Source organism: Peromyscus maniculatus, chromosome 7 (genome assembly GCF_049852395.1).
Source record: "Peromyscus maniculatus bairdii isolate BWxNUB_F1_BW_parent chromosome 7, HU_Pman_BW_mat_3.1, whole genome shotgun sequence".
In the NCBI taxonomy this organism is placed as follows: domain Eukaryota; kingdom Metazoa; phylum Chordata; class Mammalia; order Rodentia; family Cricetidae; genus Peromyscus; species Peromyscus maniculatus.
The window spans coordinates 17,755,044-17,769,992 of record NC_134858.1 but is presented as its reverse complement, the minus strand read 5'-3'; the positions used below and the strand labels follow the sequence as shown (position 1 = coordinate 17,769,992).

The 14,949-nt window shown below is 57.5% G+C and overlaps 2 protein-coding genes across 8 annotated transcripts in view; one reads left to right on the top strand and one right to left on the bottom strand.

The window, feature by feature from the left end:
• Dock6 (dedicator of cytokinesis 6) overlaps positions 1 to 14,949 on the top strand; it is a 60,027-nt gene that overhangs the window by 13,316 nt on the left and 31,762 nt on the right. For 5 of the 6 annotated variants that reach the window (XM_006982338.4, XM_006982337.4, XM_076575824.1 and 2 more), the window contains exons 10-23: positions 1,248 to 1,328; positions 1,421 to 1,574; positions 1,690 to 1,817; positions 1,926 to 2,019; positions 2,255 to 2,417; positions 8,285 to 8,402; positions 8,491 to 8,561; positions 8,764 to 8,902; positions 8,991 to 9,092; positions 9,976 to 10,062; positions 10,293 to 10,524; positions 10,721 to 10,882; positions 12,154 to 12,317; positions 13,352 to 13,456. In XM_006982338.4, coding sequence (XP_006982400.1) covers positions 1,248 to 1,328; positions 1,421 to 1,574; positions 1,690 to 1,817; positions 1,926 to 2,019; positions 2,255 to 2,417; positions 8,285 to 8,402; positions 8,491 to 8,561; positions 8,764 to 8,902; positions 8,991 to 9,092; positions 9,976 to 10,062; positions 10,293 to 10,524; positions 10,721 to 10,882; positions 12,154 to 12,317; positions 13,352 to 13,456 — 1,800 coding nt within the window. The remainder of the gene's footprint in view (positions 1 to 1,247; positions 1,329 to 1,420; positions 1,575 to 1,689; positions 1,818 to 1,925; positions 2,020 to 2,254; positions 2,418 to 8,284; positions 8,403 to 8,490; positions 8,562 to 8,763; positions 8,903 to 8,990; positions 9,093 to 9,975; positions 10,063 to 10,292; positions 10,525 to 10,720; positions 10,883 to 12,153; positions 12,318 to 13,351; positions 13,457 to 14,949) is intronic. The other variant, XM_016000876.3, reaches the window with a different exon arrangement.
• Positions 4,182 to 6,158, bottom strand: Angptl8 (angiopoietin like 8). Of its 2 annotated transcripts, none has more exons than XM_042280525.2 (4): positions 5,826 to 6,158; positions 5,496 to 5,660; positions 4,461 to 4,570; positions 4,182 to 4,352 (listed from the first exon to the last, which is right to left on the bottom strand). In XM_042280525.2, exons 1-4 carry the CDS (start codon positions 6,120 to 6,122, stop codon positions 4,325 to 4,327), a joined length of 600 nt encoding a protein of 199 aa, XP_042136459.1. In that variant the 5' UTR covers positions 6,123 to 6,158; the 3' UTR covers positions 4,182 to 4,324. The 2 variants fall into 2 exon arrangements, with proteins under 2 accessions (XP_042136459.1, XP_042136460.1); XM_042280526.2 differs by having other exon boundaries at positions 5,496 to 5,657; positions 5,826 to 6,154.

Genomic DNA, 14,949 nt, shown 5'->3' with positions numbered 1-14,949 from the left:
ACCTCTCGGGTCCCACTCGTCATAAAGAGAAGTCAGGGCAGAACTCACGGAGGAACCTGGAACCCAAAGCTGCAGCAGAGGCCATGGAGGAGGGCGGCTTGCTCACGGACTGCTTTCTTATACGACCTGGGCCACCTGCCCAGGGTGACACCACCCACAGTGATGCCTCCACATCAGTCCTTAATCAAGAAAATGCCTCACACTGGCTTACATGCCAGTCGAGGGGAGGAGCTTTCTCCATTGAAGTTCCCTCTTTCCAGAGAACTCGGGCAGGTGTCAAACTGACTTAAAGCCAACCAGAACACAGGCGGATTGCAAAGCTGAGTCCTGCCTGTGAGACTCAATTTCAAAATATAAATGGAAAAGGGCATGGCTCAGCAGTAGAGTGCTTTCCTGGACTCCTCCAGTGAGGGCCTGGGGCCATGGCTCAGTGGTAAAGTGCTTGCCCGGTGTTTGGGAGGCCCTGGTTTCCGTCATCCCCACTATAAGAAAGATAAAGAGGCGCTGGTGGCGCACGCCTTTAATCCCAGCACTCGGGAGGCAGAGGCAGGTGGATCTTTGAGTTCAAGGCCAGCCTCATCTACAGAGTGAGATCCAGGACAGCCAGGGCTACACATTGTGAACCTGTCTCAAAACAAGAGGGGTGGTGGTGCTGGGGTGCTGGAGAGATGCCTTAGCAATTGAGAGCACCCACTGTTCATGCTGAAGACCTTTGTTCAATTCCCAGCACTCATGCTGGGTGGACCCAGTGCCCTCTTCTGGCCACCATGGGCACTGCATTTACATTCAGACACTCATAATTAAAAATAAAATCTGTTAAGAAAATGAAAAAGAGCCGGGCATGTGGCGCACGCCTTTAATCCCAGCACTGGGAGGGCAGAGGCAGGTGAATCTCTGTGAGTTCGAAACCTATGTAGAGAATTCCGGGACAGCCAGAGCTACACAGTGAGATCTCAAAAAACAAACAAACAAAATGAGAAGGGGGGGTGTAGAGAAAACACCAGCAGCTTACGCTGGGGTGGAGTGAAGGGGTTAAGACTCAGTTGGGAATGGAGCTGCTGGCAGACAGTGTGCCGGAAGTCAGTCCTGAGGAAGTGGGGCCATGGCAGCGGTCGGTCTGTGTGGGCCAGACCAGGAGAGGTGGTGATAGGGGTTTGCTGGGATGCCCGAGTCCCCGTGGGTCCAGGAGGGTCCAGAAGATGGCAAGGGGGCTAAGGATTCCCTCGCTGGGTCCTTTCGCCCTGCAGCTGGAAAAGGTGCTTCAGCAGGGGGACATCAGCGAGTGCTGTGAGCCTTACATGGTGATGAAGGAGGCGGACACAGTGAAGGTAGGTGTGGGTGAGCTGGACGGGGTGGGAGGGCCTGCGGGGGCGGCCCAGGGGAAGGACGCCGAACTGGGGGGCCGTGCATGTCCCCACAGAACAAGGAGAAGCTGGAGAGGCTGCGCCTGGCCGCCGAGCAGTTCTGCACCAGGCTGGGCCGCTACCGCATGCCCTTCGCCTGGACGGCCGTGCACTTGGCCAACATCGTGAGCAGCGTCGGGCCGCAGGACCGGGATTCCGACTCCGAGGGCGGTGAGGACGCGCCGCTTGCTAGCTCTCAGCGTCATTACACCCGTCTGCCTCCCTCTGCCACCTTCACCCTCTGTCTGATTCCTGTCCTCCTCTGCCACCATGCCGTCTCTCCTAGAGCGCAGACCGACTTGGGCAGAACGCCGCCGTCGGGGGCCCCAGGACCGAGGCTGTAGTGGGGATGATGCCTGCAGCTTCTCCAGCTTCCGCCCGGCCACGTTAACTGTCACCAACTTCTTTAAACAGGTGACCTTGGTATAGGACAAGGAGCCTGGGAGGAAGGGAACACAGGGATTCTTCCCCTGGGGCCCCACCCATCTTGGGGACTCTCAGCCCTTGCCTTGTAACTGGCAGGAGGCAGAACGGCTCAGTGACGAGGACCTTTTCAAGTTTCTGGCGGACATGAGGCGACCGTCGTCCTTGCTGAGGCGTTTGAGACCTGTGACTGGTGCGTGGGACACCCAAAAAGGGAGCTGTTGCTCACATAGTCGTTCAGCAGACCATTGTGGGGTGCTGGGGACGCACCCCGGCCCGGATAGGCACTGGAAGGAACAGGGCAGTTGTGGGGTTTTGCTCCTAATGGGTGCAGCCCCCAGAGGGCACCGGGGGACAGGCAGAGCCCCAGCAGAAGTTCCCCAGTGTAGGAGGCTGAGGCGGGTGAAAACCCAGTTCCTTCTCCCCAGCTCAGCTCAAGATCGACATCTCCCCGGCACCCGAGAAGCTGCATTTCTGCCTGTCCCCTGAGTTACTGCATGTCAAGCCCTATCCAGACCCCAGGGGGCGGCCCACCAAGGAGGTCCTGGAGTTCCCTGCCCGCGAGGTCTACGCCCCCCACACCAGCTACAGGTACAGCTTCTGCGGCTGGTGGGCCCCCATTCTGTGTGGGTGGGTGGGTGGGTGCTCCAGTGTATACGAGTGAATGTCTGCTGTGTACAGAGGCCAGAGAACAGTCTTGGGTGCTGTTCTTCAGGAGTTACCCACCTGGTTTTAAGAACCTTTTTATCATATTTACTCATTTTATTTGTGTGTGTGGGGGGCAAGCGTGGAGGTCAGAGGATAGCCTGCAGAGTCAGTTCTTTTCCACCGCGTGGATTCTGAGACTGGAACTCCTGTCGCCAGGCTCGTGGTGACACCTTTACCTTCTGAGCCACCTCAGTGTCCCCACCTTTTTTCTTTAACATTCATTATTATTATTATTGTTGTTGAGACGGGGTCTCACTGTGTAGCCCTGGCTGGCCTGGAACTCACAGAGATTGTCTCCTTCTTCCTCCCAAGTCCTGGGGTTGAAAGTGTACACTACCATGTGTGTGTGTGTGTGTGTGTGTGTCTGTCTGTCTGTCTGTCTGTCTGTGGAAACACTCACCTGTGTGTGGTACAGGCACCTGTGTGTGGGTACAGGCACCTGTGTGTGGTACAGGCACCTGTGTGTGGGTACAGGCACCTGTGTGTGGGTACAGGCACCTGTGTGTGGGAACGCTCACCTGTGTGTGGTACAGGCACCTGTGTGTGGTACAGGCACCTGTGTGTGGTACAGGCACCTGTGTGTGGGTACAGGCACCTGTGTGTGGGTACAGGCACCTGTGTGTGGGTACAGGCACCTGTGTGTGGTACAGGCACCTGTGTGTGGTTCAGGCACCTGTGTGTGGGTACAGGCACCTGTGTGTGGGAACGCGCACCTGTGTGTGGTACAGGCACCTGTGTGTGGGAACGCGCACCTGTGTGTGGTACAGGCACCTGTGTGTGGTTCAGGCACCTGTGTGTGGGTACAGGCACCTGTGTGTGGTTCAGGCACCTGTGTGTGGGTACAGGCACCTGTGTGGGAACGCGCATCTGTGTGTGGGTACAGGCACCTGTGTGGGAACGCGCATCTGTGTGTGGTACAGGCACCTGTGTGGGAACGCGCACCTGTGTGTGGTATAGGCACCTGTGTGTGGTACAGGCACCTGTGTGGAATTGCGCACCTGTGTGTGGGAATGCACACCTGTGTGTGGGAACGCGCGCCTGAGTGTGGGTACAGGCACTTGCATGTACGCCTACCTACATGTGGGAATGTGCGCCTGTGAGGTGCTGAGACCAGAGACTTTGGGTCCCCAGGAGCTGGAGTTGCAGGTGACTGTGAGGCACCTGACCTGAGGGATGGAATCGAATGTGAGTGGGTTCTCTGCAAGAACAACTTTTGCTCTTAACCAGAGCCTTCTCTCCAGCTCCCAACCTTTTTGTGCTCAGACAGGGTCTCTCATGGCCTGGAACTTGCCAGATAGGATAGACTGGCTAGAGATCCACCTGTCTGCTCCCCATGAACTCCTGATCCCCCCGCCTCTGCCTTCCCAGTGCTGAGATGACCGTGTGCACCGCGGTGTTGCGGTTCTGTAGTTGGGACCCGGGGTATTGTGCATGCTGGGCAAGTGCTGTGTCAGCCCAGCCCCGGCCCAGCCCCGGCCCCCATTCTTGCGGACGCAGGCACAGGCACTGTGGCTAGATAACCTCTGTTCTGTTTATTGTGGTTATTGTGGCGTGTGGGGGCACGAAGGGACTCGTGTACGTTCTCCAGCCCTCTTCCGCAGGGCTCTGTCTTCTGCCTTCCTTCCCGCCTGCTTGCTCCTGTCTCCGCTCTCTGTCAGGAAGCGGAGAGCACTGGCCAAGCCCAGCCGCTGGCGGCGGCGGGCAGCTCTGTCTGCCCTGCTCAGGGGCCTCGTGGACCACGGTCAATGTTCCTAGCGGCATGACTGGTTCTCAGTGGCATCCAGGCAGTCTCAGGCCGGGAGGGCTGCTGTGTGGAGCCTAGGGGGGGAGACAGCTCAGTCAAGGCCAGTGTGGGGTGGGGACACCCTTCAGTGGACCTGGGCACCTCCTCCCACCCCCCAGATGTGGGTCCTCCACCAGACTCACCTCTCCTGGATCTGCCGCAGCCACTGCTGTTGCTGGGCTATCTCCCTCTGCTGCCGCTGAATGTGGCCCGTGAGCGCCCATAAAACGTGGCTCTGTTTGTCGGCTCGAGCCTGTGGGGAAGCATAAAAACCTCAGCTGGGGGTCTGGGTCACCTCCCATCTCCTGACCACGGCCAGGTCTCTCTGTTACAATCCATATGACCCAGCAAATGCCTAAGACCCTTTGGCCTCAGTTTCCCCATTTGTAAAGTGTGTCTAAGATAGGACTTGCTTTCTATAATTTGTAAATGGGCATCAAACAGTACTGATTGGGTTCTCGATACATGGCCCCAGATACCACAGTGACGAGCATTTATTGAGCGCCTGTTGTTCCCAGGGCCCCTGCACTCTGAGACGCTAGCTTTGCTCTGAAGTGCCCGTTACCGCTCTTATTTTAAAATTTATTTTCTCTAGTGCCATAGCACAAATGTGGAGGTCAAAGGACAACTTTTGGGAGCGGGTCCTCTCCTTCCACCACGTGGATCCTGGGCATGGAGCTCAGGTCACTGGGCTTGGCAGCGAGGCCTTTACCTGCTGAACTGCCTTGCCAGTCCCATTGTTCATTCATTCATTCATTTGAGACGGTCTCGTGTGGCACAGGCTTAGCTCAGATGTCTGTCTGGAGGCCACCGTGGACTCCTGGCCAGCCCTTTATTCGTAAGTGCTGGGGTTGCAGGTGTGTGCACCGCACCCCGTTATCATTCTGTTCTTTTTGACACAGGCTGTCGCCATGGAGCCCAGGCTGGCCTCTGACTCTGGAGACAAGACTGGCTTGAAGCTTTGCGCCCCCCTGCCCCGCCCCAGGGTTCTGGGGTCACAGGCAGCACCACCCATGCCTGGCTCTTTATCTCACTTGCAAATGGGAAAATGGAGGCCCAGAAGGTCACTGAGGGTAGAGCCCCACATACAGTTGGGGGTGTCCTCTAGCTCGGGGTTCGGAGGTGGCCTCTGGCTGGGAAGCAGGGCTGTACCCCCCTCAGACCTAGGAGCCCCTTACCTTTAAGGTCTCAAATTCTTGGTGGGCCTGGCCCAGCCAGGCCCCTCTCAGCCGCACTTGGAGTCTCCGTACAGTGTCCCGCAGAGCTTGCTGGGCCCGGGCCACTTCTCCCAGCGACAGGGCTGTGGTCTCTGCTTGGAGGTGTAAGACATCCTCTTCTACCTGCTGGACGGATGGCGTGGCGTCAGTGAGGTCACTGGTTCACCTGTGTCCACCTAGCGCTTGATCCCTTTTCCTCTCTTATGAGCTAACCAGGACAGTGGGGCATCCTCGACTTAACTTTTCCTCAGACTCTTATCCATCCAACAACACCCCAGCTCCAGTGCCCACCTGAATCTCCGACAAGCTGGTGCGTAGCTCCTGGGTCGCATCCCGGCCGTGACTGACCTCTGTGCCCAGGAGGCCCAGTGCTCGGTCAAAGAGGCCCAGGCTGCGGCCAGCTTCTGTCAGGCGTGCCTCTGTGGCTCTGTAGACCCCGTTGAGGGCCTGGCCTAGCTGTAGAGCCCCATGAAAGAGCAGGGTCAGCTCTTCATATTGAGCTGGCTCCGGGCCCCCCAGAGGGGCCACCGGGGCAGACTGCACTGCTGTCGTTAAGGCCCACAGGAGGCAGAGAGCGAGCACAGCCATGGTTGACAGCCGGGGGGTGTGGTTCCTGTGCCTCTGCGGGCCCCACCTTTTATTGCCCCAGGCCGCCGTTACCCCCCCCTCTGCCTGGTCAATGGTTAGCCAGGCATGGTTGCACAAGGACCTGGCAGGGGCGCAGCCGTTGCATCAGGCGGATGGCTAAGCAGGCCACGCCGGTGTCACGCTGGCTAGAACTCAGGGCCAGCTGTGGCGGGGGGGGGGTGGAGGGGGGCCGTGGGGGGCTCAGGCCCTGGATCTCAGCGCCGGGGGCTGTATGGCTGCAGGCAGCATGCCTCGACCCTCAGTTTCCCATCTTAGCCCAGGCCTGGCCTCCATGAGCCATGGCTCTCTACACTGACGCAGCGGGGCCAGTGTGTCACCCAGGGGGGCCACTGGAGCAGGCTGGAGGCTCCCGACTGTCAGCCATTTAGATGGACTCCTGGGGCACTGTGTGTCACCCGCTTACCTTGTCTCCTTCCTGCAAGGGGTCACTGTGGGCACAGCTGACAGCTGGGGGGGGCAAAAGTGACATGATGCCCCCTCCCAGGTTATGAAGCCTGACTCCTGGCCCAGTCTGTGCTCGGTGCTAATTTTGATTTAACTTCCTAGAAGACTCGGGACAAGTACTGCACCTCACTTTCCACCTAGGGGCCCCACGTGTGGTTATACCGTTTCTTGAGCACCCGCAAATAGCAGTCATTGATTGTAAATGCAAAGTTAGTGAGTAAATCAGGTGTGGAGGCTGAGGCACGAGGAACTTGGGTTCGAGGCCAGCCTGGACTACAGAACTGGACCCTCTCTTCTCTCAAGAAAACAAGGGCTGAGGTAAAGCTCAGAGGTGGAAGGTTTGCTGGGCATGTGCCAGGCTGAGTCCCGTTCCCCAGCAGCACAGAAAATGGCCGTGGAGTTAGTCATGCTGAGTGTTTGGAGTGGAGCGTGGCACCCAGAGGGTGCCACAGAGGTGTGCCGGGTGATGGCTGTCACGGAGGTTATTGGTTGTTGGTATTGTGTCGCAAGGGCTGAGCTGGCAGGCCAGATGCCCCCATTATACAGATAGAGCAACCGAGGCCTACAGGGTTGGGGGCTGTGCAGTGACAGCTGGGGAGAGGGGGCAGGACCAGGAACTCCAGCACCAGGTTCTGATTCTGTATCCACCTGAGAGACAGACTCTGTGTAACTCCAGTGGGCCAGCAAGGTGGTGGGGAACTGAGGAGGCAGCCATGGCTCCTGGCTATCTGGACCACCTTTGTAAGAGGTTTGTTTGATTGTTTTGATTATCTGTGTCTGGGGGCAGGGTGTGAGGCGTCAGGTCCCCCTGGTGCGGCCTGGTGTGGGTGCTGGGCGTTGAGTTTGGGTCCTCTCAAGGAGCGGTGGGTGGTCTTAGCTGCTGAGCCCCTTCTCCAGCCCCCAGGCCACCTGTTCAGACCTCAGCCCTCGGGAGCTGGAGCTGGGGCTCAGCTGGAAGAGTGTTCGCCTAGTTTCACAAAGCCCTGCCATCTGTCCCCAGTGCTTGATACACCAGGAACAGTAGCACATGCCTGTCATCCCAGCACTTGGGAGGTGGAGACCCAGGACGGCAAGAATTTAAAAATCATACCCAGCTAACTGGCAAACTCAAGTCTGCCCTGGGCTACATGAGACCCTGTCTCCAATGCTTCTTGTTGTTTGTGGGTTTTTTTTTGTTTTTTTTTTCCTGAGACACGATCTCTCTGTGTAGCTTTGACTGGCCTAGAACTCGCTATGTAGACCAGGATGACCTTGAATTTGAATTAAAAAAAACCCTGGCTCTCAGTGCCCATCTGTGCCTGGCCTTGTACCTCCCTGAGTCCAGATGTGTGCATCAAGAGGTTTTAACTGCTGGGGTGGTAGCACACACCTTTAATCCCAGTACTCAGGAGGCAGAGGCAGGCGGATCTCTGTGAGTTCAGGACCAGCCTGGTCTACAAAGTGAGTTCCAGAACATCCAGGGCCACACAGAGAGAAACCCTGTCTGGAAAAAACCACACAATGACAACAGAGAGGTTTCATCTGTCCGTGACCCTCTGTGATGCCTGGGACCACAGCCCACCCTGTCCTGAGTGCACCTGCTTCATGACCTTCTCTCCCATGACTGTGTCCCCAGCCCTCTGGAGAGTCCCCCACCCCTCCAATTCCTCCTTTTTCAGGAACCTGCTCTTCGTGTACCCACACAGCCTCAATTTCAGCAGTCGCCAGGGCTCTGTGCGCAACCTGGCCGTGCGGATCCAGTACATGGCTGGTGAGGACCAGAGCCAGGCCTTGCCGGTCAGTGCGGTGACCCTGCTCTGGGGGGAAGGGGATGGGGCAGGCCGAGGTTGTCCCCGGCGAGTCCCTCATGTTCCGCCTCCCACAGGTCATCTTTGGGAAATCTAGCTGTAGTGAATTCGCCCGGGAGGCCTTCACACCAGTGGTCTATCATAACAAGTATGCAGGGTTGGATATTGCACATGGCTGACCCTGGGGATCTCTGAGGGGGTCAGGGAGGCAGAATGTAGGGAGAGTATGCATGGAGCAGGAAGAGCGGAGGCTTAAGTTTCGGCCTGCAGATGAGGTAAGTCGAGGCAGGGAGTCGTCTATGAGACCCCCACTCCCTAGCTGGCCCCCAGCCCCTGACCCTCTTTACCAGGTCTCCCGAATTCTACGAGGAATTCAAGCTGCGACTTCCGGCCTGCGTGACCGAGAACCACCACCTCTTCTTCACCTTCTATCATGTCAGCTGCCAGCCCCGGCCCGGAACGGCCCTGGAGACGCCCGTGGGCTTCACCGTGAGCCACTGCTACCCCACAGCTTCCTCCCTCCCCCTCTCCCTCCCCCAAGGTCTCGGCCACACCTGACCGTTCATCTCCTCCCCAGTGGATCCCTCTGCTACAGCATGGCCGCCTGAGGACCGGCCCCTTCTGCCTGCCTGTGTCCGTGGACCAGCCTCCACCCAGCTACTCCGTCCTGACCCCGGACGTACGTGCCTGCGCCCCGGCACCGACGCCCTCATCGCCCGGTGCCCACAGCCTCCTCCCGCCTCCCTTCAGTGCCCTGGAGAGCCTTTAGCATAAGCGGGCGCCTGTGGGTCCCCTGTGCCTCCCATGTGTCTCTTTCCATACCCCGCAGGCCTCTCCTCTCTCGCTGTCCCCCAGCCTCTCTGTGCCAGTGACAGTCTTCCCTTTGTGATTAAAAAAAAAATTCTTTTATTTGTTATTTTGGGGATGTGGCTCATGTGCCCTGTGTGTGAAAGTCAGAGAATAGGTTTTCAGAGTCTGTTCTCCGCCATGCAGGTCCCAGGGCTTAGATGCAAGTTATTAGACATGGTGGGTGGTTCCAGTGGTGACAGCCTCTACCCACTGGAACATCTTGCTGGCCCTGGGATTTTATTTTATTTTATTTTATATTTATTTATTTTTTAGACAAGGTCACACACCGCCCAGGCAAGCTGGGAATTCTGTGTAGTCAAGGATGACCTTGAACTCCTGATCCTTGCCTCTGTCTCCCCAGTATTGGGGTGACAGGCAGGTATCCCCTCCATCAACCCCATTATATCGCTACCACCATCCCTCCCCCTTCCAGCTAATGAACAAGCCTGACGGTTTCAAGTCCCCCCCTTAAATGCTATCCCTAGGCCATGGCTTTTTGTAGTTAGTTTCACTCTGAACATACCCCTCATTTTCTGTGGGTTTCCAGCCTGCCCTTAGGGCTCCCTTAGGGACAGGGTACCCTGCCACTCCCTCAGGCTGGGCTACTTTCTGGCCACGGTGTCGCAATGGCGAGGGCTACGGCCTGGTGGCCTGATGCATGGGGGAGGGTCAGCCCGTGCCCACCCCGCCCCTCCCTCCCTCCCCCCCCACAGGTGGCGCTGCCGGGCATGCGCTGGGTGGACGGTCACAAGGGTGTGTTCAGCGTGGAGCTCACAGCTGTGTCGTCCGTGCACCCACAGGTACGGGGTGGGATGAGAACCAGGCTCCCTGGCCTGTCCCCCTCCTGCCTACCCCGGGATTGAGCAAGACGCGCTTGCAACTGGCTGGTGAAGGCCTGGCCTCCAGCCACTGGACGTGACTCCAGTCCGTCCGATCTAGATTGCTGACTCAGGTGGGGGGTGTGCACCCCCTGCCCCACCCCCACCCCCACCCCGCTCTCTGCTCACTCCATGCCCTTCCCTCTCCTCAGGACCCCTACTTGGATAAGTTCTTCACCCTGGTACATGTTCTAGAAGAAGGGACCTTTCCATTCCGCCTCAAGGAGACGGTGCTGAGTGAGGCCACCGTGGAGCAGGAGCTGCGAGCCAGCTTGGCCGCTCTGCGCCTCGCCAGCCCGGAGCCCCTTGTGGCCTTTTCCCACCACGTTCTAGACAAGCTTGTCCGCCTGGTTGTGCGGCCACCGATCATTGGCGGCCAGATAGGTGAGCCACGGTGGGTTTAGGCCGGTTTCCCCCACCCTGGGTTTCTCCCTGGACTCCCAGAGCACCTCACCCCGGTGCTGGTCCTTTAAGGTGCCCGTGAGCTCTTGCACCCTATCCACCCTCCCCTCCCCTGGAAGGTGAGTGGGGACCTGAGAGGCTCTGGGCTGTGGAACTTGACCTTTGCTCTGTCCGACAGTGAACCTGGGCCGAGGCGCCTTTGAAGCTATGGCTCATGTAGCCAGCCTTGTGCACCGGAGCCTGGAGACTGTCCAAGACTCCCGTGGTCACTGCCCGCTGCTGGCTGCCTATGTGCACCATGCCTTCCGCCTCCCTGGCGGTGACCCCGGCCTGCCAGGCGGTGAGTGTTAGTGGGGAGTGCTGGCCACAGGAAACGGGGGTGAGAACAGCACACTAAACAGGAGAGAACAACCTCCGTCAAGGCCCCGGGACCTCAGGGCCTCGCCGGGGTGACTTACAAGGTGGACACCGTCTCACCCACTCTGCTCTGGCCCCAGGGCGTCTTTCTGCACACTTGACCAGCATCTGATTCAGCCCATCAGCAAGATGCTGAGCAGGGGCTTCAGTCCGGCTGCCTGGTGTTGAGCGACCATTCTATTGCCTGGACGCCCTGTGGCTCTGGCCTTACCTCTCTGGGCCTGTTTTCCCGTTTTTATCATTTATTTGTTTGTTTGTTTGGGGGGCAATTTCTCTGGGTAATCCTGGCTGTCCTGGAACTCACTCTGTAGCCCAGGCTGGCCTCGAACTCACAGAGGTCCTCCTGCCTCTGCCTCCTGAGTGCTGGGGTTAAAGCCGTGTGCTGCCACCACCGCCCGGTTTGTCTTCCCATTTTTAAGTGGGGGTAATAGTAGTGCTCACTTCACGAGGACACCGATAGTCACAGATGGCATTGATCCTGGAAAGTCTTCCTACAGTGAGCTTTCACTGAGATTGGCGTTGGCGGGGTCTGAAAAGGTAGCTCAGTGGCATGCATGAGGTACTGGGTTTGAACCCCAGCACCAGAGAGAATGGTGGTGAGGGCCAGGTGGTGGTGGTGGCGGCGGCGGCGGCGGCGGCGGCGGCGGCGGCGGCGGCGGCGGCGGCGGCGCACGCCTTTAATCCCAGCGCTTAGGAGGCAGAGGCAGGAGGACCTCTGTGAGTTCGAGGCCAGCCTGGTCTACAGAGTGAGTTCCAGGAAAGGCACCAAAACTACACAGAGAAACCCTGTCTCGGGTGCTGGGGGAGTGTAAGGGGGCGTAGAGGGAGGGACAGAAAGGGAGAGAGAGAAGGAAAGGCGAGGAAGGGGAGAGGGACTTGGCTGGGGGGAGCTCCTGGTAGCTGAAGTGTTTAGCCTGCACAAGACCTTGGGTTTCATCCCTAGCACTGAAAGAGAAGTTAGCCTTTTCTCATCTGTGCCTAATGAATAGCAGCTATGAACACAGGCCCCGGCGCTGTTCCCAGTGTGTCCTGTCTGCCCCAAGTCGCTGCGAAGCAGTGGCCATGCTCAGCTCCATTTTACAGTGAGAATGTGCAAACTCAGAGAAGGAAAGCGATTTCACCCAGGGCTGCTGTTTGGGAAGGGCCTGGGGTCATCCTGGCAGGGGCTGGGCTGATGGTTCCCTCTTTCCTCAGGGGTCCCCCCACCAACGGTACAGGCCGCCACGCTGGCCCGCGGCTCTGGCCGCCCCACCAGCCTCTACCTGACACGCTCTAAAAGTATCAGCAGCAGCAACCCTGACCTGGCCGTGGTCCCCGGCTCTGTGGACGATGAGGTGTCCCGTATCCTAGCCACCAAGGTAGGGCAAGGGGGGCCGAAACTTCCAGCCTCAAAGGCCTGGCTCAGACTCAGAGGGCGGGTGAAGAATCTCCATGCTGATGGAGGAAGGAAAACCTGAAGTTGCTGGTCAGAAGAAGGCTGTGGCCCGGCTGTGTGGCCCGGCTGTGTGGCCTGGCTGTGTGACCCGGCTGTGTGACCCGGCTGTGTGGCCCGGCTGTGTGGCCTTGCTGTGTGGCCCAGCTGTGTGGCACTGTTCAGCTGACTGGAGAATGGGGGGAAAGGGCTTGGCCTGGCTCAACAAAGATGTCCATGGTTCACCAGGTGCATGTACACATTCAGCCTGTGCACACTAATACGAACATGTGTGTACACATGCAGCCTGTGTGCACACTAATACGAATGTGTGTACACATGCAGCCTGTGTGCACACTAATACGAATGTGTGTACACATGCAGCCTGTGTGCACACTAATACGAATGTGTGTACACATGCAGCCTGAGCACACTAATACGAAAGTGTGTGTACACATGCAGCCTGTGCACACTAATACGAAGGTGTGTGTACACATGCAGTCTGTGCACACTAATACGAACATATGTGTACACATGCAGCCTGTGTGCACACTAATACGAATGTGTGTGTACACATGCAGCCTGTGCACACTAATACGAAGGTATATATATATGTCTGTCCCTTGTACATATGTGCACAGATGCATATACATATGTAGCCTATATGCACACATACATTGATATATGCACACACTGCATATACACATATACACCATGCACATACATTCACAAGTGCATCTGGACAGGCCCCATGTGCACATACATACATGAATACATATGCACATGCTCTCCATGCTCATATCTACATGGATTCAAATGCATAGGCACTCCAGGCAGTTACACACTGTGTGAACACAGGCACACCGCACATTTCCCAGGTTTGTGCATGGCACATATGTGCTCTGGGGCAGTGTCCACGCGGTCTCCCATGCCGCCTTCCCCGTGCTCGGCTTGGACATCATCCCTTCTCTGTGTCTTCAGGGCGTGGACCGCTCCCACTCCTGGGTGAATTCCGCTTATGCTCCGGGAGGCAGCAAGGCTGTGCTGCGGCGGGCGCTCCCGTACTGCGGGGCTGAGCCCAGACAGGTGCCGCCCTCTCCGCCCCCGCCTGTGCCCCTTTGCATGAGTTCCTCCCGCCTTCCCGGCTGCAGTGACCTAATCCCGCAGGGACAGCAAGGGCCCCGGACTGTCTGGGGCTGTGGAGGTCTGTGTTGTAGGAGTCTGGTCAGCCTCGTGCTACCAGTGCGTGTTTGGGGTGTGGCTCCGGCCAGAGTTCTTAGGTAGCAGGCATGAGGTTCTGGGTTCCATCGCCAGCACCACCAAGAAGTAAAATTAAGATTAAGAAGCAAGGCCAGGTGGTGGTGGCCCATGCCTCTGATCCCAGCACTTGGGAGGCAGAGGCAGGTGGATGTCTGTAAGTTTAAGGCCAGTCTGCTCTACATGGTGAGTTGGAGGCCATCGGGGCTTCACAGTGAGACCCTGTCTTAACAAACAAACAAAAAACATTGAGAAAACACAGACCAGCAGAGACAGAACACTGTGTGGTGGTATGTGATCGGGTGCAAATCATATGTAAATCTACCCACCTACAACTCCGTGGCCCTGCATGGACGTTCCCCATCCTTTAACCCGTCTCTGCCTTAGGGACTTCTAACCATCCCCCTGGCATAGACAACCCTTATGAGGGTGAAGCCCTGGACCCCTGGAGCTCCCCACCTGTTTTCATACAGGGGTTTCCCCAACTTAGCTCCTTCCAGGGACCTGTATGGGGAGGGGCTTTACCTGCAGTAGACCTGGGCTCCACCCCCTTGGCTCAGGCCCTGTCCTGTGCCCCAGCTGACTGGCTGCCTCTCTGAGTCCCTCGGTTTTTAAGATGGAGATAGCACACCAAATGTTCAGGTGCCTGCCTGTAACCCCAACTCTTGGGAGAGAGAAGCAGGAGGTGACGGTCACCCTGGGCTACATCAGATCTCATCCCAGCAAAAGCAAACAAAAAGACTCAGAAAAGTGCTCAGCAACATGGTCCCAAGCATGGGCATAGGGTGGGCCCCAGTGGGGTCCCCCCGAGCTACAGTAGACATCCCAGAAAGAGACACCCATCAAACGAGTGAGCAGATTCAGAAGTGCTGGCATAGATGCTCTCTAACAGGCTGGAGCTGGGACCCAGCAAGTCGAGCGCTGGCCCGGCGTACACTGGCCCGGCGTACACATAGCCCGGGCTCCATCCCCGGAACCACATAAACCAAGCATGGTGGTACAAGCCTGTAAGCCTAGCCTTTGGAGATGGAGGTGGGAGGATCAGGAGTTTAAAGTCATTCTTGGCTACATAGAGAGTCTGAGGCCAGCCTGGAGAACATGAGGCCTTGTCCCAAAAGAAAAAGGCTACGATTGGAGTTCATTGGTAAGACATGTCCTCAGCCTGTGTGGCTGGGCCACGCTGAGCTGGGAATGTGACCCAGGGCTTTGAGGAAGCTAGGCAAATACTCCAACAGCTCAGGCCCAGGCCCAGCCCACCCCCAGCATTAAAATATATATCAGATTTATTTGTTTTATGCACATGGGTATTTTACCTGCGTGAA